Source organism: Chionomys nivalis, assembly GCF_950005125.1.
Source record: "Chionomys nivalis chromosome 23 unlocalized genomic scaffold, mChiNiv1.1 SUPER_23_unloc_1, whole genome shotgun sequence".
Classification (NCBI taxonomy): Eukaryota; Metazoa; Chordata; class Mammalia; order Rodentia; family Cricetidae; genus Chionomys; species Chionomys nivalis.
This window is the reverse complement of record NW_026646869.1, coordinates 2341874-2363361: the sequence shown is the minus strand read 5'-3', so window position 1 is coordinate 2363361 and position 21488 is coordinate 2341874. Positions and strand designations below refer to the sequence as shown.

The 21488-nt window shown below is 47.4% G+C and overlaps 1 protein-coding gene across 1 annotated transcript; it reads left to right on the top strand.

Moving 5' to 3' along the window:
* The first annotated feature begins 531 nt into the window (after positions 1-531).
* Fgf21 (fibroblast growth factor 21) lies at positions 532-2134 on the top strand. The gene is made up of 3 exons (XM_057761045.1): positions 532-903; positions 976-1079; positions 1844-2134. The coding sequence occupies exons 1-3, from the start codon at positions 669-671 to the stop codon at positions 2132-2134; spliced, it is 630 nt and encodes a 209-aa protein (XP_057617028.1). The 5' UTR covers positions 532-668.
* Positions 2135-21488: the final 19354 nt, after the last annotated feature.

Genomic DNA, 21488 nt, shown 5'->3' with positions numbered 1-21488 from the left:
TCCTCCCTCAGACCCAGGAGTGCAGACCCCAATCTCCTCCTTCAGACCCAGGAGTGCAGACCCCAATCTCCTCCCTCAGACCCAGGAGTGCAGACCCCAGCCTCCTCCCTCAGACCCCAGCCTCCTCCCTCAGACCCAGGAGTGCAGACCCCAATCACCTCCCTCCGACCCAGGAGTGCAGACCCCAATCCCCTCCTTCAGACCCAGGAGTGCAGAACCCAATCCCCTCCTTCAGACCCAGGGGTGCAGACCCCAATCTCCTCCCTCAGATCCAGGAGTGCAGACCCCAGCCTCCTCCCTCAGACCCCAGCCCTCCTCCCTCAGACCCCTGTTGGAAAGACCCCCCCATTGCATCATCCTTCCAGGCAGCCCTGGCCACGGTGGAATTCAGGTTTCTGCCAAGTGTGTCAAATATCACGCGTCAGGAGTGAGGAGGGCACGTGGGCGGGCCTGTCTGGGTATAAATTCTGGTACTTCTGCGTTCGGCAGACAGCCTTAGTGTCTTGTCAGCTGGAGAGTCAACAGGAGACACAGGCATTCGCTCTGCCTGAGCCCCAGTTTGAACTGGAATCTACTTTGCTGGGGCACCCAGTTCAGAAGCCAATTCCAGACAACCGTTCCTCGGCCGCCTGCTTGCCAGGGGCTCTTTCTAGAGGAGTGTGTTATTGATGGACTGGATGAAACCTAGAGTTGGGGTCCTGGGACCATGGGTCCCTCTGCTGACTGTCTTCCTGCTGGGGGTCTGCCAGGCACACCCCATCCCTGACTCCAGCCCCCTCCTCCAGTTTGGGGGTCAAGTCCGGCAGAGGCACCTCTACACAGATGACGACCAGGGCACTGAAGCCCACCTGGAGGTCAGGGAGGATGGCACAGTGGTAGGCGCCACACTCCGCAGCCCAGAAAGTGAGTGTGGGGAGCAGACCAGGGGTCTCCCAGGTCTAGACAGAGCCTGAGTGCCTTTGTTTTGCCCCACAGGTCTCCTGGAGCTCAAAGCCTTGAAGCCAGGGGTCATTCAAATACGGGGTGTCAAGGCCTCTAGGTTTCTTTGCCAACAGCCAGATGGAGCGCTGTATGGATCGGTGAGTCCCTTTCTGTGGTCTTCTCTTAGGGCCCATGCTTAAAGCCAGTGCATGGTCAGTGTGCTCTGCCTTGGCCCCACCTGTTGTCTGTGCTGGCAAGAGGAGAAAACTGAGGCCCAGACAGATCACCACTGGCTTCGAGTCCTGGCCTTGGAGAGGCCGGGTGTCAGAACCCTGGACGCTCCCATAGGCTCTGCTACTGCTGACAGTGAGGCATTCTCGTGCCCATGACCAATAAGTGACATGACTGGAAGTGGTGGGCAGACCGCCAGCTAGACACAGAAAAGTTGAGGGAGGATGCTGGGCCTGAACCTGCTTGCCTGTGAATACGGGGGGCTGGGGCTGGGGCCCAGTGTGAGGGGAGTTGGTCCAGGTCTGGACCCTGAGTCTGAAGGAGGAGTCTGGGACTGGACCCTGAGTCTGAGAAAGGAGTCTGGGGCTGGACCCTGAGTCTGAAGGAGGAGTCTGAGGCTGGACCCTGAGTCTGAAGGAGGAGTCTGAGGCTGGACCCTGAGTCTGAAGGAGGAGTCTGGGGCTGGACCCTGAGTCTGAAGGAGGAGTCTGGGGCTGGACCCTGAGTCTGAGAGAGGAGTCTGGGGCTGGACCCTGAGTCTGAAGGAGGAGTCTGGGGCTGGACCCTGAGTCTGAAGGAGTCTGGGGCTGGACCCTGAGTCTGAAGGAGGAGTCTGGGGCTGGACCTCTTGGGTCAGAGCTTGGCAAATGGAAATGTACTGTGGGTCTCTGACTTTTTCCTTTGTCCCCAGGTTCACTTCGATCCTGAGGCCTGCAGCTTCAGGGAGCTGCTTCTGGAGGATGGATACAATGTCTACCAGTCTGAAGCCCATGGCCTGCCCCTGCGCCTGCCTAAGAGCGACTCTCCAAGCCAGGGCCCAGCAGCCTGGGGACCTGTGCGTTTCCTGCCTCTGCCAGGCCAGCTCCACCAACCTCAGGAGCCACCAGGGTTCCTGGCCCCAGAACCCCCCGATGTGGGCTCCTCTGACCCCCTGAGCATGATGGGGCCATTGCAGGGCCGAAGCCCCAGCTATGTTTCTTGAGACTTCCTGATTCTGGGAATGGATCTGTTTGGGGTTCTTCTATTTATTAGGGGTATTTATCTTATTTATTTATTTTAAATTTTTTCTTACTTGGGGTAATAAAGAATTTGAGAGAAAACTATGTGTTTGGGAAGAACCGAAACGTGTTTCCTGTGTTTCTTTGACTGTGAGACCCTTAAGGTGCCACCCCACACTGGGCACCAGATCTGATAAAACATTCTTGGCAGCACAGCCCATGGAAGCGACTCAGAACTGTTCATCAAAACTGCCTAAGCATGGCGACTTTTGTTTTTGTTTTGTGGGCCACTGCCACCACGTAATCTCATGAGAGAGGCAGCTTTTTTGATAATGCTCAACATTATACACTGTTTTCACTTGTGTGTGTATGGGGGGCGTGTGTGTGTTGGAGGGTAAAGGACAACTTTCAAGGTCAATTCTCACCAGCCGCCAGGCGGTGGTGGTGCATGCCTTTAATCCCAGCACTCGAGAGGCAGAAGCAGGTGGATGCCTGCGAGTTCGAGGTTAGCCTGGTCCACTGAGCGAGTTCTAGGACAGCCAGAGCAGTTACACAGAGAAAACAAACAAAAAAGAGTTAATTCTCTTCTTGCACCAGTGGTTCCGGTAATTCTAGCTCGGCATCAAGCTCGGCACCAAGAGCCTTTGCTGTGAGCTCTACCACGTAACCAATCATCAGCCATCCCAAAGTGCTATTCTAAAACCTCCTCGGGTTCTTAGGGGCTATGATGCTTTTTGTTTTGTTCTGAGTCACGGTCTTACTATGTAGCCCTGGCCACCTGTAGCTCACAATGTAAACCACAGGGCTGACTTCAAAATCACACTGATCTACTTGCCTCTGCTTCCATAGTGCCGGGATTAATAGCGTGCACAACCACATCCAACTCCTGCTTCTAGGTAAAGCCACATCCATACTAGCTGAGGTGAGGAAATTAATGCATTTTTTGAAGGGACATGGCCCTTTGTTTCCAGTACTGAAGATGGAATCATGAGCCTTGTTCCTGCTAGGCAAGTAATCAGTCACAGTATTATTCCCTCAGTCCATCACTGGGGACTCTAGGCAGGGCTCCACCACTGAGCCACACCCAGCCCCTCACTGGGAGATTCTAGGCAGGGGCTCTACTATTCTGTCACACTCAGCTTTCCATTTTGTTTTTTGAGACAGAATCTCACTAAACTGCTCATCTGACCTTGAGTGTCTGATCCTCCTGCCTCAGGCTCTTGAGTAAGTGAGGTAACAGACTGGGCCTTGAGTATTAGCTCTATAGCAGCATCAACTGAGCTCACACAACATCCTAAAACAGTAGTGGTCAGCCAGCCATGTGGCACATAATGGCTGGTGCACCAAGGAGCAAAATTACACCTCGCCGTCACCCAGTCTGCCCTGTTCTTTAGATTGTAGAACTATTAAACTCTATCCTGGCAAATGTTCTTGAAATTGTGATTAAAAACACTTCACAAACATGAGCACAGTGACACACACTTTAATCCCAGCACTAGGGAGGCAGAGGCAGGCAGATCTCTGTGAGTTTGAGGTCAACCTGGTCTACAGAGTGAGAGATAGCCAGGGTTACACAGTGAGATAGGAAGGAAGGAAGGGAGGAAAAGAGGGAGGGAGGGAAGGAGGGACGGAGGGAGGGAGGGAAAGAGAGAGAGAGAGAGAGGAAAGAAGGAAGGAAGGAAGGAAGGAAGGAAGAGGGAAAGAGGAAGAGAGAGAGAAAGGAAGGAAGACAGAAAGAAGAAAGAGAAAAAAAGAAAGACCAAAACAGCAAAAACAAAACAAAACAACATCACACAACTCACGTAAAACCCTGTGGTGCCCATAAGTGCACAGGTGAGTATGCGGGAAGTAGTCACAGGGTGAAAACACTCAGGAAGTGAGTAGATTCATTTGTTGTGTAATCTGACTCTGTTTGCTTTTATTTATTTATTTATTTATTTATTTATTTATTTTATTTTTTGGTTTTTCGAGACAGGGTTTCTTTGTGGCTTTGGAGCTTGTCCTGGAACTAGCTCTGTAGACCAGGCTGGTCTCGAACTCACAGAGATCCGCCTGCCTCTGCCTCCCGAGTGCTGGGATTAAAGGCGTGCGCCACCATCGCCGGGCTCTGTTTGTTTTTAGATAGGTTCCTAGTGCGTGGTTCAGACAGCCAGGAACTCATAGTCCTCCTGTCTCAGCATCCTGAGAGCTGAGGCTGTAGCCCTGAGCCCCCAAACATGGCCTGTATTCCATCTTCGGAACTTCTTTGCCCTTTTTTTCTTTTGTTGTTAGAGACACAGTCTTATCAACTAGAGGAAGCTGGCCTTGAACTCACAGCAATCCTCCGGCCCCAGCCTCTAGCACTTTAGATTACAGACTCTGTTACCCTGAAGGCAAGAATTTTGCCCCGTTTGTCAAGCAGGCTCCTCAGCCTCCTCCTGTTAATGCTGGGCCTGTTTGCCCAGCACCATTTGTTAGGAAGATTGAGCTGAAACTTTTTCACGTTGACCAGCACGTTGTGTATAGACAGGAGAAGCCATGACTATTTGGAGTTTTGTTAATGATCAATTCATTTTTAAAGAATTAACTTTCCTGTCAACAATCCACCGCCGTGCTTCCACAACTAAAAATAGGAAGCCGAGAATTTCACAATTTTTATTTTCATCAAATATTTGAACATTGTAAGTATAAGCAAGGGACTACTGGGCTGGAGATGCGGCTCATCTAGCCTGCCTTGAGTACCTGCTCTTCTTAAACTTAGGAGTGGTGGCTTCTGGGAGGGCAAGGCAAGAGGACCAGGAGTTCAAGGCCATCCTCAGCTGTGTAAACTCAGGGCCTGCCTGGAGAAGGGAGGGGTGTGTTGTACCACAGTTTCACAGTGAGCAGGAAAAGGTCAGAGAACAACTTCCGGGGTCAGTTCTCTCCTTCTACCCTGCGTCCTGATGATCAAATTCAGGTTGTCAGGCTTGGTAGCAAGCTCCTTTTTCCTCTGAGTCCTATCGCTAGCCCTGTGCGTCTTATAAACTTCTTTGAAAGAATTATTTTTATTTATGTGTGTGTGGTTATGTGCACATTGTACAGGTGCCTCAGAGGTCAGAGAAGAGTGTCAGGTCCGCTGACGACGGAGTGACTGCCCTCCCGTTCATGAACCACATTTGTGCTGGCAACTAGACTCACAGTGCCTGGCAAGAGCAGCAAGCCCTGTTCACCACTCTGCCCCTCTGGTACCGCCTTTTTTGTTGTTGTTGTTTTGTTTGTTTTTGCTAGAGTTGAACTTGCTAGATAGCTGAGGATGGCCTTAAATTCTGAGCTGCCTGTGCCCTGCTTGCAAACTCTGGGATTAATACAGTGTGCGCCACGCCTTCCTGCAGAAAGAATTTAGGGCTTCAAGTGCTGTAGCTGTAGCAACTGAGCTGCATCTCCAGGCCAAAGGAAGCTGCACTGAGTCCTTGACCCTCCCACCACGTGAGGACAGGATTTACCCCGCGAGCTAAGCCACCCTCACCACACTTGGAGTCTGTGACACTTCCATCTTAGATTCCTGATCCCTCAAAACTGGGAGGTCTGTGTGGCCTGGTGACAGGGCCCCTGCTGGTCTGGGAGACCCTGGGTAATTAGGAGGGCCACACAGATTTGCCTTTCAGACATGCTGAGGTTGTTCACACAAGCATTCCTTCCAATAAAATGTTTCGCTCATCGAGGAACTGCCTTGTGGCTGGTTTCTTAACAGATCAGAGTAAATTGCCTGGAGTCTGAGGCAAAAGGATCAGGAGTTAGAGGTCAGCCTGGCCAACATACCAAGATCAAGCCAGCAGGGAAAGAAGGAACCAACCAGCTAGGGCAAGCCATGCACCATCTTGGTAAGCCAGAAGAAATTCTTTCTTTCTTGGGTTATTTTTGGTAAAGGTGCTTTATCACGGAAACAGAAAAGGAATACAGATGTGTATGCATACATATTAATATAGCATATGTGTGCTGTAACAGGCTTGCTTTTGGGACACCAGCCAGCTCCTGAATCATGACACTGAGACTTATTTTTAGTTATGAATGTTCAGCCTTATCTTATGCATGTCCCACTATCTCTTATAATTTAAATTAACCTTTTTCCTTGAGTCTTTTTATCTTTCTTTCATTATGTTTTCTTGTTTGTTTGGTCGGCTGGTTTTTTGTTTTGTTTTTTGAGACAGGGTTTCTCTGTAGCTTTGAGCCTATCCTGGAATTCACTCTGTAGACCAGGCTGGCCTCAAACCCACAGAGATCCGCCTGACTCTGCCTCCTGAGTGCTGGGATTAAAGTTGTGCACCACCACCACCACCGTAGGGCCATAAATTATCCAGGCCCATATGTCTACACTGTATGGCGGCCAGACTCTCAGGCCATAGTTTGCACCTGCCACACAGGAGGTGGTCACCTAGCCTTCCACACTGTTGCCATGCCTAACAAAGGGTCAGGATATGCTAATATTGTTCTGCTCCTTCTTTGTAATTCTGGAGATGGCCTGGGAAGAGATGTTAATCCAGGCTTAGTGACAGCTATGGCTGCCCACCTGACTTCAGTCCCACTACCCTGGAAGCAGAATTAAAGAAGGGGCCAGGCAGTGTCTGTCTGTCTGGTGGCTGCCTGACTGACTATCCTGGTATCTCCTTCTCTTTCTCCCTCATACTCCCAAGCCTAGATTCCCCCTCCAATCTATTCTCTCCTGACAGCCCCGTTTATCCTCCTACTGCCCAGTTACTGACTGTTCAGTTTTTTATTAGACCAATCAGGTGCCTTAGGCAGGCAACACATCTTTACATTGTTAAACAAATGCAGCATAAACCAATGCGCCAGACCTCCACATAGCTAAAGTAATACTCCACATGTGTAGATTCCTTTCCCTAGTGCCTTGGCGTGTCCATGTAACGTCCAGACACACAGCCTCTGGAGCCCGTCACTCTGGTGTGAAGAGACGCAGGTCGGTAGACAGAAATCCAAATAAACCCACAGATTTCACATGCTTTGTGTTGTACAGTTTCAAGGTATCTGGTGCTCAAGTCTCTTTTTTTCTTTTTGATTTTTTGAGACAAGTTTTCTCTGTGTAGCCCTGGCTGCCTTGGAACTCACCATGTAGATCAGGCTGGCCTTGAACTCACAGAGATTGTCTGCCTCTGCCTCCTGAGTACTGGGATTAAAGGTATGCACCACCATCCCGGTTCAAATTTCTATTATTTACAGAGGGAAAGAGTAACTTGGCAGCTGCCACCAAACCTTGTGACAAAATCAAATTTGGCTGAAAGGAATGAACACAGGAGTTTGCTGAGTCATAAGATAAGCAAAATGTCATGTTGGTGACTTTGTTGCCAAAGACTCTGGCTGTGAGGGAGCATCAAGACCACTCATACCTGGGGACAGTACCAGGCTTTGATCTTCCTGGGCCAAGGTCCAGAGAGAAAAAACAATGGTTGACATGCAAGGACAGTTGTCCTCCTTTGTTCTGACCTCACTACCTAGCCCAGGCCGGAAGAGGCTGCTAATGAAATGTTTATGCTATGTTTTTATCTTTTCAAAACTGCAAAACAAGTGGGCTGGGGCAGTGAGATGGCACAGCAGAGGGGAAATGTTTGCTGCAAATGTCTCACAGTTGGACTCCCGGGAGCCACGTAGTGGACGAAAGCCAACTGCTGTAGGTTCTCCGACTTCTTTATGTGTGCTGTGACTGCCTGTGGCCAACACACACGCACACACACACACACGCACACACACGCACACACGCACACACGCACACACACGCACACACACACACGTAAGTTTTTTTTAAAAAAAAAGCTGGAAAGATTGTTCAATATTTTAAAATTCCATCTACAGGGTATCTGATGCCCTCTTCTGGCTAACATAGACACTACACTTACATATATGCCTAACACACACACACACACACACACACACACACTCTAAAAAAGAACTGGGCATGGTGGGATAGAACATTCCTAATCCTACCACTTAAACAGGCAACACATCTTTACAATGTAAAATGGCTGTGAACCCGCATGAGAAAAAGCACTTGTGAAGATCTGGGAGCCCCATTCCACTCCCTGGAACTCAGGTGGAAGACAAGAACTAACTCGGTAAATGCCTTCTGACTTCCACATTCCTGTCCACGTTTCTGTTTTTTGAGACAGAGCCTCACTTTGTACCAATCGCTGGTCTGGAATTTACCAGATAGACAGGCTGGCCTCCGACTGAGATCTACTGGCTTCTCCCCCTTTGAGCGGAACTACAGGCGTCCACCACCATTCCCAGTCCTTGGATTGGCATTTTTACTGCACTCTGGAGGGCTGGTGACACTGCCCACAGTGTACACGCTATGCAGAGTTCCTCAACTCTTCCTTAGGGAAACAGTCTGTATATTGAGTGCACATTCAATTTGATTCCAACTTCTTTTAGAATTCAAAGGAAAGTTTTATGTAGAACACTGTAAAGAGACCAGGGACCAGAGCAGTAACAGATACATACAATGTGTACATACACCTATCCAAATATCTAGTGTTGTGAATAGTACTTTAACATGTAAAAATCTGTTACATTTGTTTATGTTGCAGAATATTACTTTAATGATGTGAAGATGCATTACATTTGTTTCTGCTGCATTTGTTTAACAACGTAAAGCTGTGTTGCTTTGCCTGCCTACCGCACCTGATTGGTCTAATACAAAGCTGGGCATCCAACAGCTTAGGCAGTAGAAGGTTAGTGAGGGCTGGCGGGCAGAGAGAAGAAGTAGGAGACGGAATCTAGGCATGGGAGGAGGGAGAAGAGAATGAGGCAGAAAAGGAGGGAGATACTCACGGCCAGCCAGACAGGCAGCCACCAGACAGACAGACATGGAGGGAGCAGAGAAGTAAGACATGCAGGATCAAAGGTAAAATGACCCAAGGCAAGCGCAGATGAAGAGAAACTGATTAAGTTAGAGGAGCTAGTGGGACAAGCGTAATAAAAGATCAAGCATTCATAACTAATAATGAGTCTCTGTGTTATGATTTGGGAGCTGGTTGTCGCCAAAAAGAAAGCCTGCTGCATCTACAATACAAGGGCCGGGGGATGTGGCTCACTGCCTGGGGGGGGGTGCTGGGGAAGCAATCATTACTGCTTATACAAGTCTGAGGTCGCAATGAGCAAGGACTCTGGTCAGTTTCAAGTACTTCCTGAGACTTTTGAGGTTTTTTTCTGAAGTGTGGGAAGCCTCCCTCAAGATCCTGAGTCTTACTATTTTTACTTTTTTTTGTTTGTTTGTTTTTTTGGTTTTTCGAGACAGGGTTTCTCTGTGGCTTTGGAGCCTGTCCTGGAACTAGCTCTTGTAGATCAGGCTGGCTTTGAACTCCCAGAGACCCGCCTGCCTCTGCCTCCCGAGTGCTGGGATTAAAGGCGTGCGCCACCACCGCCCGGCTATTTTTACTTTCAAGATGGATTTTTTTGTTGTTTTTCTTTTCTTTTTCCTTCCTTCCTTCCTTCCTTCCTTCCTTCCTTCCTTCCTTCCTTCCTTCCTTCCTTCCTTCCTCCTTCATTTCTTCTTCCTTTTTTGAGACAGGGTTTCTCTGCACAGCCTTGACTGTCCTGGAACTCACTCCACAGACCAGGTTGGGCTAAAACTCCGAAATCTGCCTGCCTCTTCCTCCCAAGTGCTGGGATTAAAGGTGTCTGCCACCACCACCTGGCTTCAAGATGGACTCTTTTAACTCAGTGGAAATTACCACATAACTTCTACGAGGAAAATTTAGCATCTGTCTATGAGGATGACATGTCCATCAGGTTAACTGAAGTGGGAACTCACACTTAAAGTGAGAAGCACCATTCCATGCCCAGGGCCTGACCCGGGTAAGGAGAAGCTAGCTGAGGACCAGCATTCACTGCTCTCTGCTCCTGACTGGATGTGACGTCATCAGCTGCTGCGTGACCTCTCTGCAGCAGGGGATGGTACCCTTGAACCCGGACAGAAGGAAATCCTTTCAATTGCTTTTGTCACGGCAGCAGAAAAAGTACCTGATACGCATAGCCTTCCGGGGCTCACTGCGCAGCTGAGAATGGCTTAAACTTTTCACCTCCGCCCCGCTCGCCAGTGCTGGGATTGCAGGCATATTCGATCACATCAGAATTAGTGGTGTTGGAGATGGAACCCAGGACTCCATGGCTGCTGGACAAGCTCTGTATAAACTGAGCCGCATTCCCAGACCCAAAGCATTGCTGTGGTCCAGTACAAGCTGGGGGAGAAGGCTCTGGAAGGATATCTACAGGCAGTGTGCCATCGACTTCCGGAAGCTTACAGTGCCACCGATTGTGAGACGCATTCTTGAGGGCTTTGGTGGGGTAAAGCACTGTGAACACTTCCCAGCCTCTGGCTCCCACCCCACCCCCCGCAGTGTCCCACAGCTGTGGAACGGCAGGCTTGTCCTTCATGATGTGCGCAGTAGCAGAGGCTCAACCTTTATTTTTCTTTTTTTTATTGATATTTATTGAGCTCTACATTTTTCTCTGCTCCCCTCCCTGCCTCTCCCCTCCCTCCTTCAATCCTCCCCCAAGGTCCCCATGCTCCCAATTTACTCAGGAGATCTTGTCTTTTTTTACTTTCTATTTCCCATGTAGATTAGATCTATGTAAGTCTCTCTTAGTGTCCTCATTGTTGTCGAAGTTCTCTGGGATTGTGGTTTGTAGGCTGGCTTTCTTTGCTGTATGTTTAAAAACCACCTACGAGTGAGTACATGTGATAATTGTCTTTCTGGGTCTGGGTTACCTCACTCAAAATAATGTTTTCTAGCTCTGTCCATTTTCCTGTAAAATTCAAGCTGTCATTATTTTTTTCTGCTGTGTAGTACTCCATTGTGTAAACCTATCACATTTTCCTTATCCATTCTTCAATCGAGGGGCATTTAGGTTGTTTCCAGGTTTTGGCTATGACAAACAAAGCTTCTATAAACATAGTTGAGCACATGTCCTTTTGGCACGATTGAGCATCCTTTGAATATATACCCAAAAGTGGTATTACTGGGTCTTTTTTATTTATTTATTTATTTATTTATTTATTTGGTTTTTCGAGACAGGGTTTCTCTGTGGCTTTGGAGCCTGTCCTGGAACTAGCTCTGTAGACCAGGCTGGTCTCGAACTCACAGAGATCCGCCTGCCTCTGCCTCCCGAGTGCTGGGATTAAAGGCGTGCGCCACCACCGCCCGGCTTACTGGGTCTTGAGGAAGGTTGTTTCCTACTTTTCTGAGAAATCGCCACACTGACATCCAAAGGGGTTGTACCAGCTTGCATTCCTGAGGCTCAACCTTTAATGTCAACTTCAGTCCTGAAGTTTATTTGACTGTGGGGGGGCTTCAGAGATGGCTCAGCTCTTCCAGAGGACCTGGGTTCAATTCCCAGCATCCACATGGCAGCTCAAAACTGTCTGTAACTAGTTCCAGGGCCTCTGGCACCCTGGACATACATTGCCGGCAAAACAACAATGTACATAAAATAATAAATCTTTAAATGTGTTCATAGGTGTGCGCATGGGGTGGGGAAATTTGCACATACATGCAGGTGCTGCAAGGGGCAGCGATGTCAGTGTGGAACTGCCTGGCATGGGTGCTGAGAACTCTTCTCAGTCATCTACAAATGCAGTCTGCGCTCTTAGTTGCTAAGCTGTCTCTCCAGCACCTTTTACTCTTTAAATGAGGACAGTGGTCAGAGGTCAGCCACTGAGAAGCAGACCTGAGCTGCGTCCTTTTGTGGGTGACTCCTCGGTGATCTGTCAGACCTGAGCTGTACCCCTTTGTGGGTAACTCTTCAGTGGTCTATTATCTCCTTTAAATTTTATTTTGTCAGCCAGGCAGTGGTGGCGCACACCTTTAACCCCAGCACTCAGAAGGCAGAGGCAGGCGGATCTCTGTGAGTTTGAGGCCAGCTTGGTCTACAGAGTGAGTTCCAGGACAGAAAGGGCTACACAGAGAAACCCCATATCGAATAACCAGGAAAAAAGAGGGGGGCAATCCCATAAAGTCAGCATGTTTCTCTCAGGTCCGATCGGGGCGAGCATACGTCCTGACATATTTCCTATCCACGTGTTTCCCACCCACGTGTGATCAAGCACATCCAGTGGTGTTGGGTCAACAAACGTGTTGAGGGGAGGAAGGACACATGCCTTGTTTTCTCCCATAAACACCAACCTCCAGCGTTTCAGAATGTGTCTGTCCTTGGGCAAGGCGCTCAGAGGTTAGAGGAGTTTTTGTTTCATGGATCTCTAATAACCATCATCTTAATGGCACCCAGAGAGGAGTTATCATTTTATAATGATGCAATAGCTAACAGTAATCGGCAGAAATAGAAGGGTCAAAGGCCCTGCAAGGGCTGACCTCATGACCTCATGAGAATGGGATTTGTCGTTTATTTCATCCAAGGCCCCCCTTTTTTGTATTGCTTTTTTTTAGTGAGGCCAGATCATCTCTAATTAATTCAGAATGGTTTGCATAGAAACAACAACAACAATAATCATCATCATCATCATCATCATCATCATAATAATCTTTTTTTTTTTTTTTTTTTTTGGTTTTTCGAGACAGGGTTTCTCTGTGGCTTTGGAGCCTGTCCTGGAACTAGCTCTTGTAGACCAGGCTGGTCTCGAACTCACAGAGATCCGCCTGCCTCTGCCTCCCAAGTGCTGGGATTAAAGGCGTGTGCCACCATCGCCCGGCTCATCATAATAATCTTAAAGCTGTACAAAAACCTCCTTGTTCTACACAAAGCAGGTCGCGTGCCCTATCATACTGTAGAGTTACTTCAGCTAATGAATCCACCTGTGGATAGATCTGGTCTGTTTGGTTTTAACAGGTACCTTTCCTGGCATGCCAATTTAGCTATTTCGTCCCCTAGGCCAGGAAGTTTCCTTTGAATTAACACTCCAGCCTTTTGAGGAGGATACGGGGTAATGTGCTTTCTTCTGTAACTACTTCCTGTTGAAACCAGGATGTCATTGTCACGGCCCAGGAAGACTGAAAGGCTAGAAAAGGCTGGGCAATGGGGCATTCTTCAGAAGCATCTAGTTCGCTGCCCCAGATGAGGCATCAAGCAATCCCACCAGCTGGACTGGCCCACATCGCTTTCAGCCCGGCTAGGGCCCGCAGTCCCTCGTAGCAGATTGTCGTCTGCAGCCGTTCCCTGGATGGCGTCTGTCAGCTGCATGGAAATCTGTTGAGAGAGATGCAGACAGAAGTTAAAGTTTCGGAACTTAAAGGAACATCTTAGATTTGGAACTTTCAGGTCCCTCCCTAGTCCTGGCAGTTGGGGGAGGGAGGAGTTCAAAGACCATGGGTGAGAGAGATCCCACCCTCAGGGACCGGCATGTGTGGAAACATAGGCTGTACTTATCTCGAGTCCTTTTGAACGGTGAGAGATGGATCCGAGTCTTATGACTCTTCCAACTCCCTGAAGCGTACATGAATTTTCTTTTTTAGTTTACAAAAAGAGATAGAATTTTAGATATATTAGCGTTACCATTGGTTGTAGTCTGTGCTGAGACTCACATTGTAGACAAAGCAGGTAGCCTGAGTCTGTAAAACAGATGGTGTGGACAGTGCTTCTTCCAAATCATAGCAAAAACTATGGTTTTGGATTAAAAAGCAGAAACATTTTTTCCCTCTATCCCGAGTGCCTGAGATGTTGTAGCCTAATTGATAAGCACACTTAGAAGACAAAAAAAGGAAATTTGAAATCTTGAGCTTGTGACATAATAGCAGTCAGCGTCTACCAGCTTATCAGAACCCCACTGATCAAAAACGCTGAAGTTTGAAATCTTAGTATAACCGCAGCATAGCGGGGAAGAAGGGTTGGTGTTATGGAGGGATGGCTCAGCGTTAAAGGCTAGGCTCGCAGCCAAAATAGAAGAAGGGGGAAGAATCTAAATGATCTTAATCAATAAAAACCCAGGTGGAACATCAAAGAACCAGGAGCCCGGCCAGTTGCTCCTTCCTCTCCAGCTCCTCCACCGAAAAGGCCAAGGGCCTGGCTCCACCCCACCTAATCACTCCCTATCTTCTCCCCAGTGCTGGGATTAAAGGTGTGAACCGCCACTGCCCAGCTTCTAGGGTTAACCTGTGGCTAGTTCCATCCTTTGATCTCCAGGCAAGCTTTATTTGTCAGAACACAAACAGAACAGCATAAACACTCATACTTACAAGTCTTAAATCATTTTCTTTCTTAATTTCTTTCTTTTCTCTTTTTATTTTCTTCTTCTTCTTCTTCTTCTTCTTCTTCTTCTTCTTCTTCTTCTTCTTCTTCTTCTTCTTCTTCTTCTTCTTCTTTTTTTTTTTTTTTTTTTTTTGGAGCCTGTCCTGGAACTAGCTCCTGTAGACCAGGCTGGTCTCGAACTCACAGAGATCCGCCTGCCTCTGCCTCCCAAGTGCTGGGATTAAAGGCGTGCACCACCACCGCCCGGCTCTTCTTTTTTTTTGTGTGTGTGTGTGGTTTTTCAAGACAGGGTTTCTCTGTAACTTTGGAACCAGTCCTGGAACTAGCTCCTGTTGTCCTGTAGACCAGACTATCTTCAAACTCACAGAGATCCACCTGCCTCCCGAGTGCTGGGGTTGAAGGCGTGCGCCACCACCGCCCGGCTCTGAAATCCTGTGATTAGACCGTCAGAACTTACTCAAGCTTTCCTATCCTTAGACCTGAAGGAGCCGTAGAACATTTCCTTTGCTCCTCAGAACTTACACAGACTTTAACCTGTTTTCTTTCCATCTAATCATGAGCCAAACACACAGTACTTATTACTGAGAACAGTCATTGCAAAGCTTGTTCCTTTAATGAAAAGTTACATCTGAAACCTGTTAGCCAGGTAAACCTGTCTGCCTTTCTCAGCCCATTTAGGAGCTCTAGAAAAAGCAAGGCCTGATTTTTACATATGAAATGAGCTATAAATGGCTACAGTCGGGGAAGGAGCTGGTTGCCTGCTGTCACTGACAGAGCTGCCTTTAGTCAGCAGTCTGAGGAGGATAAATGGAGCAGGAAGCAGATCCAAACGGCCTATGTGTCAATTCAAATGGCCCAGGCTCCCGTGGTCTCTGTGGCTTCCCTTGGGGATGGAGGTCCCAACTCGGTCTAGGTGAAGTGGAGCGATCAGCCCTCCAAGGCTTATCCTCAGTTTGAGCAGGGTCCTGGCAGCTATGCCCTGTGGTTAGCGTTACCACAATCCAGGTGGAGTAGATGTCATGTCCCATCATCTTCTTAGAAACCATGGGGTCACTGTTAGGAGATGGGGTTCCGTCATAGTAAGCTTTCTCCATTCACATTTGAATGCCATATTCAGCAGGCCTCTGAAGACTGTGAGGACCATAATCTCCTAAACTAAACAAACACTGCTTTTTTAAGATTTGTTTTAGGTTTAACCTTGAAAACACATATAGGAGGCTAAATAAGGCTTATCATTATAATTAATTACATTAGTACTTAGCAGGACTATACTTGCATGTCTTAATTATCTTTAAGAGTTTAAAGTAAGTTAGTAGCTTTTCTAAGATTGGTACTTGCGGCTGTATCTCTGTTAAGTTTGAGCCTCAAAAAAAAAATGACAATTTCTGAACTGAAGCCCTTTGGGTATCAAAATCAAGCTTTGCCTTATAAATGTGGTTAAGAAGATGGACAGCTGTACTGCCTGCTCCCTTCATGGTTTTATATGACTCAGTTTATCAAAACAGCTCAAGCTTAACAAACTAGCAAGGACAAGGAGGCTAGACATGCATTCTTCCTCACAGACCTAAGGTAAGGAGAGACATTCTCAGAGTCGATGTTTCCAGCTCCCCATGTCGTGGAGACACCCCAATAGTAAAGTCATTTCCGTTGCTATTTCAGAAGTGCAAGGTTGTCACTGTTATGGATCACAATTTGAATCCAACGTGAGGATGGTTCTAAACCCCCAAAGGGTGATGACCCGTAGGCTGAGAGTTGCTGCTCCAAGCTCTTTGCCAGACCGCTGAGGTCGTTCTGGCTGCATCACAAGATAGGAATAGCTCACCTGCTGGTGTTTAGTGTTTGGTGCTTGTAGCTATGGCCTCAACTCTTTAGTCTTTCATTTATTTGTTTGTTTGTTTTAGATCACATATTATTAAAACATAAAACATTTTTTAATAAAACATTTTTTTTTTTTTTTTTTTTGGTTTTTCGAGACAGGGTTTCTCTGTGGTTTTGGAGCCTGTCCTGGAACTAGCTCTTGTAGACCAGGCTGGTCTCGAACTCACAGAGATCCGCGTGCCTCTGCCTCCCAAGTGCTGGGATTAAAGGCGTGCGCCACCACCGCCCGGCTAATAAAACATTTTATAAACTTTAAATGCCTCCTATCCTTGCCGGGAAGTGGTGGCACACGCCTTTAATCCCAGCACTCGGGAGGCAGACACAGGAGGATCTCTGAGTTCAAAGCCAGGCTGGTCAACAAAGCAAGTTCCAGGACAGGCTCCATAGCTACTGAGAAACCCTGTCTTGAAAAACAAAAAAACAAAAAAAAAAAAAAGGAAGGAAGGAAGAAAAAAAGAAAGAAAGAGGCCTCATATCCTTACAAATTGAAAAATTTTAAAAGCTGTCCCTTTAAAAAATATCTACTTTCAGGACTGGAGAGATGGCTCAGTAGTTAAGAGCACTGACTGCTCTTCCAGAGATCTTGAGTTCAATTCCCAGCAACCACGTGGTGACTCACAACTACCTATAATGAGATCTGGTGCCCTCTTCTGGCCTGCAAGCAGGATATGGCATAAATAAATAAATACATCTTTTTTAAAAAATCTACTTTCTTTTTTTTTTTTTTTTTTTTTTTTTGTTTTTTTCGAGACAGGGTTTCTCTGTGGTTTTGGAGCCTGTCCTGGAACTAGCTCTTGTAGACCAGGCTGGTCTCGAACTTACAGAGATCTGCCTGCCTCTGCCCGGCTAAAATCTACTTTCTTAATTTAAATTTTTTATGAAATTCCAAAATTTCTTCTTAAAGAAGCTCAAAATCAATCAAGTGTGTTCCTGTAGACTCAAAAAGTAAAGCACCTTTTTACTTTAAGAGGGAAAACACAGGGCGCAACCAAAGTCTATACAAGACCAAGCTCCAACTGTGCAAACAATTCATTGCTCTGTACCCGGGATTCATCCACAGTCTTCAGGACAATTTAGTGCTCAATACCTGGGATTCATCCACAATCTTCTGGACTTTCCACAGGAGCCTGGGTCCTTCTCTGTCCCCACCTCAATGGCATCCCCAGCCTGTCCTCTAGGTCCCAGCCGGCTCCATTTCATTGCTGCCGGTGTTTCTGGCGACTATCACATGGCACCAGCATCTCTGAAACTAGTAGGGTCCCCATTGCAACTGGACTCTTTAGTGGAATCGTCTGTCCTGTCTCTTTAAGAGACAAGCCACGCCCACTCCCTCTGCTGTCGCTGAGGCAGGGAGATCTTCCTTCCTGCTTGCAGCCTGAGTCTCTTCCTCTTCCATCTCCCTTTTGGAGAGGCAGCTTCTGTGGCTCCCTTCTGTCTCTCTCTTTCCTCTCTTCTCTTTGTCTCTGTGTGCGTCTCTCTCTCTCTGCCTCTCTGCTCTTCTCCCCTTCTCCCTTCCTCCTCCATAACCCACTAAATAAACATCCAATCTCATTCTGCATGGCCTGCCTATCCGTCTGTCTCTTGCCTGCTGTGTGGCTCCCTGCCCAGGAACAGCTGCCTTCGGACACCTGTGCCGTGATCTCGTAGCATACCTGTCTGTCTGTCTCTCCTCGTGGCCTGCATCCACTCTGGAACCTGCGCCAGTCCCTGCCTAGGACTGGCTGCCCACTGCTGCCGCTTGGGGACCTGCAGTGTTTCTGCTGCTGCAGCGTTTCTGCTGCTGCAGCCACCAGAGATCCAGCAGCATTTTTAATTAATCCATTACATTGGTGCCGTGAGACTCGGGAGGCTCTTCCACCCCCAGCTCCTCTCCCAGGGTTGGGATCCAGAACCAGGTACTTTTTTCTACAACTGCTTGTTCCATATGCCTGAATGCATTTCTTCAGTGTGATTTCTACACATGCCACCAATTTTAATTGGTGAGTTGCCCCCATTCTGGTCAGCTTAACCATTTCTCTGAACCCGAGTTATTGACTGGTGAGTTCCTGGTACTCTGGTGTTCCTAGAAACAGGGGGACAGCCCCCAACCATGGACGGTTGAGCCCTTCACTGACATTCACCTCTGGATTGTTTCCCTTAGCTAAAATCATGACCAGACTGACCTGGGGTCAGTTCTCCTGTGCTACCACTGCACACCCTGTGTAGTTCATTCGACTGGGGGGCCCAGGGTCCCTCAGTTTTTCTTTCTCTTTCTTTCTTTTCCTTTCTTTTTCCCTCACCATAAAAGGCCGCTAGAAGCAGCCTCTGGCCTCTCTGGCTTCCGAGTTGCCCCAACCGAATCCAGTTAGGCTGTAGCACCCCACCTGGGGGCAGAGGACACCCTCAGGCTGTAGCACCCCACCTGGGGGCAGAGGACACCCTCCCACAGGTCTTGCGGTGTTCACGCCTATTCACACCTGGCCTACAGGGCGAGACGTCCTGTTATAGATTAGGCCTTGTGGTATCACCGTTTCCACGGGTTTTCATGGTTTCCGCTATGGGTAACAAGCCATCCATGTCTGTCTCCCCCCTGGGATGGATGCCATTTAGAGGCCCTAAAACCCCAGGCCTTAGTGCCCTAGTTCTTCAGCTCCTACCCTCACTCAGCTGGTTATGGGAGATTTCTGACTGCTGTCAGCGCACAGGCACATGGACCCTGCCACAGTTACTGCTGCCAACAAGACTGGTCGGATCCACGAGGCGGCTGTTTGTAGTTCCAGCCTTTTGCTCCCTGCTGTGGCTTGTGGCATGGAGGCTCAGAGACAGGGCAGATCACGCCTCTAGGTTTCTTTTATTTTAAACTTAAAATCCCTGCAGCTCAAAAATTGTGGCTTTTTCATACAACAGGTGACCAATGCCATTTTGACCGAGGTCACGTGATCTTACCACCCTCTTAACTGAGGTCAGGTGACTTCACCACCATCTTAACTGAGAGTCAGGTCAGGTAATCAAGTCCTGCCATCTTTACTGTTATACCCTGCCTGGTACCCCAGTTGGCTTATGTTTTTGTCTCTAAATTCCTCTTGTTGACTCTGTTGCATGTGTGTTTTATGCAGTAGCATGCCTTTGGTAGAGCCCACCAAGAGCATCCACTTTACCCAGTTCCTGTTCACTCTGTGTGTGTTCATGCATGTAACTTAAATGCACCTATGTTTACTGTTAAATGTTATAATTGTTCATTGCATCTCATTTCAGACTACAAAAATAATAAGTTTCATGTTTTTTAAACTGGAATGTACCTTTAAGTCTCTTACAAAAATACTTTATATTTAATCCAACCCTCATTTAAAATATATTAAGATGCTCTCTACTATTGTCAGTTCTGCCGTAAACTTTCTGTTGTAAGCAGTTTTTTCTTCTTTCTGTCTTTTTACAAGTGTAAATCTTACCTGTTGAGAGCCAGTACAGTCAAGCTCAGATCCAGCTCTTCAGGCAGATTCTGTACTGTAGTTACACCTGATAAACAGCCCTCAACTGCTCAGAGATCTGGGAAATATGGCATTTAATATTTAATTATCAAAAAACTTTTCATAACAAAAAGAGACAGCTTGGCTCCTAGAAGCAGCACTCTACTTCCTCCAAAGAAGACAGAAGCCAAATGGGCCCAAAGCAATGTCCATCCGCACTTTGCTTAACGGCCAAGTGCTGACCACTGGGAAAAACTGCCTTACATCTAAACTGAAGATCTCCAGACATGGACAGATTCACTGGAATTGACAACCTAGCTGCTCAGGTCAAGCAGATTTCTTAGCCCACAGGAACCTCTGGAGCCTGTCAGGCCCTGCACTAAACAGCAAAAGGCAAACATGACCTTCAGCGACCATGGAGGACCCTGAGGAATAGCTCTAGGTGCCAATCAAGTAAGTTCTCTGTTGTTTTTAAGTCAATAACTCAAGTAAAATTTCATCCGTCTCGCCGGGCGGTGGTGGCGCACGCCTTTAATCCCAGCACTTGGGAGGCAGAGGCAGGCGGATCTCTGTGAGTTCAAGACCAGCCTGGTCTACAAGAGCTAGTTCCAGGACAGGCTCCAAAACCACAGAGAAACCCTGTCTCGAAAAACCAAAAAAAAAAAAAATTTCATCCGTCTCAAAGATCTCTCATGTAGTTTGACATCCAAGAGGTTTTGTCAGTTTAAAAGGACAACCTCAGCAAACAAATTTTAGTAAATTACAAATACAAGACCTGCAAGTTATAAAGGAGTGAGGACAAGTACAAGCTATCAGATTTCTCCCTCACGCTGCCTTCCATAGTCTTAAAAATACTTTTCATTATGCAAAAAATATCTGTCACAGTCATTCTGATATAAATATTCTATTGTTTATACACTGTATATATCTAAAATTTCTGTTTTCACAAATTTAATGAATTCTTGTGAGTTCCAGGGAGCCAAATTGAAGGATCCACCTTAAATAGGTCAGATACACCTCCTCAATTTCCTGGTCCTAAATTTTTTTCCTTAACTTAACTTTGTCCTCTGTTCTGCCAATACCTTAAACAGGTGTAAGAGACACCAGACATTTCCATACCACAAACACCAGACAGGAACAAAGAGACCAACTATGCCAGGATGTGACCAGCACCCAGCTTTCTCAGGTTCTGGTATGGAACAATGATCTGTATACCATCAATTATATTTTAAATAAATGCTGATTGGCCAGTAGCCAGGCAGGAAGTATAGGTAGGACAACCAGACAGGAAGTAGAGAAGGGTCAATGAGAACAGGAGAATTCTGGGAAGAAGGAGGTCCTAGTCTATGGTTGTGACCCAGCCACAGAAGAAACAAGATGTGCCGGGCGGTGGTGGCGCACGCCTTTAATTCCAGCACTCAGGAGGCAGAGGCAGGCGGATCTCTGTGAGTTCGAGACCAGCCTGGTCTACAGCGCTAGTTCCAGGACAGGCTCCAAAACCACAGAGAAACCCTGTCTCGAAAAACCAAAAAAAAAAAAAAAAAAGAAGAAGAAGAAGAAACAAGATGTGACTGCCTCGCAGAATAAGGTGCTGAGCCACGTGGCTAACATAGAAAAGAATAATGGGCTAATATAAATTATAAGAGTTGTGACACTGCGTCTGCGTTATTCTGTTGGTACAGTTCTTGTGCTGCTGTACTATATGCAAGCCAGGCAAGGGCCTGGAGGTTGAAAGAACACACAAGAGACCTGGGTCATTCAAAAGGAGATCAGCCGAATGCCGTTTATTCAAATTTAGGGAAAACCTTAAACACCTAGCTGGTGCACAATGGAAACACCCCAG

Bases quoted from the DNA above. Each gene is read 5' to 3' on its own strand.
- Fgf21 (XM_057761045.1), top strand. From the start codon at position 669: ATGGACTGGATGAAACCTAGAGTTGGGGTCCTGGGACCATGGGTCCCT. The intron at 904-975 runs GTGAGTGTGGGG...TTTGCCCCACAG, and splicing joins CACACTCCGCAGCCCAGAAA to GTCTCCTGGAGCTCAAAGCC. The intron at 1,080-1,843 runs GTGAGTCCCTTT...CTTTGTCCCCAG, and splicing joins ATGGAGCGCTGTATGGATCG to GTTCACTTCGATCCTGAGGC.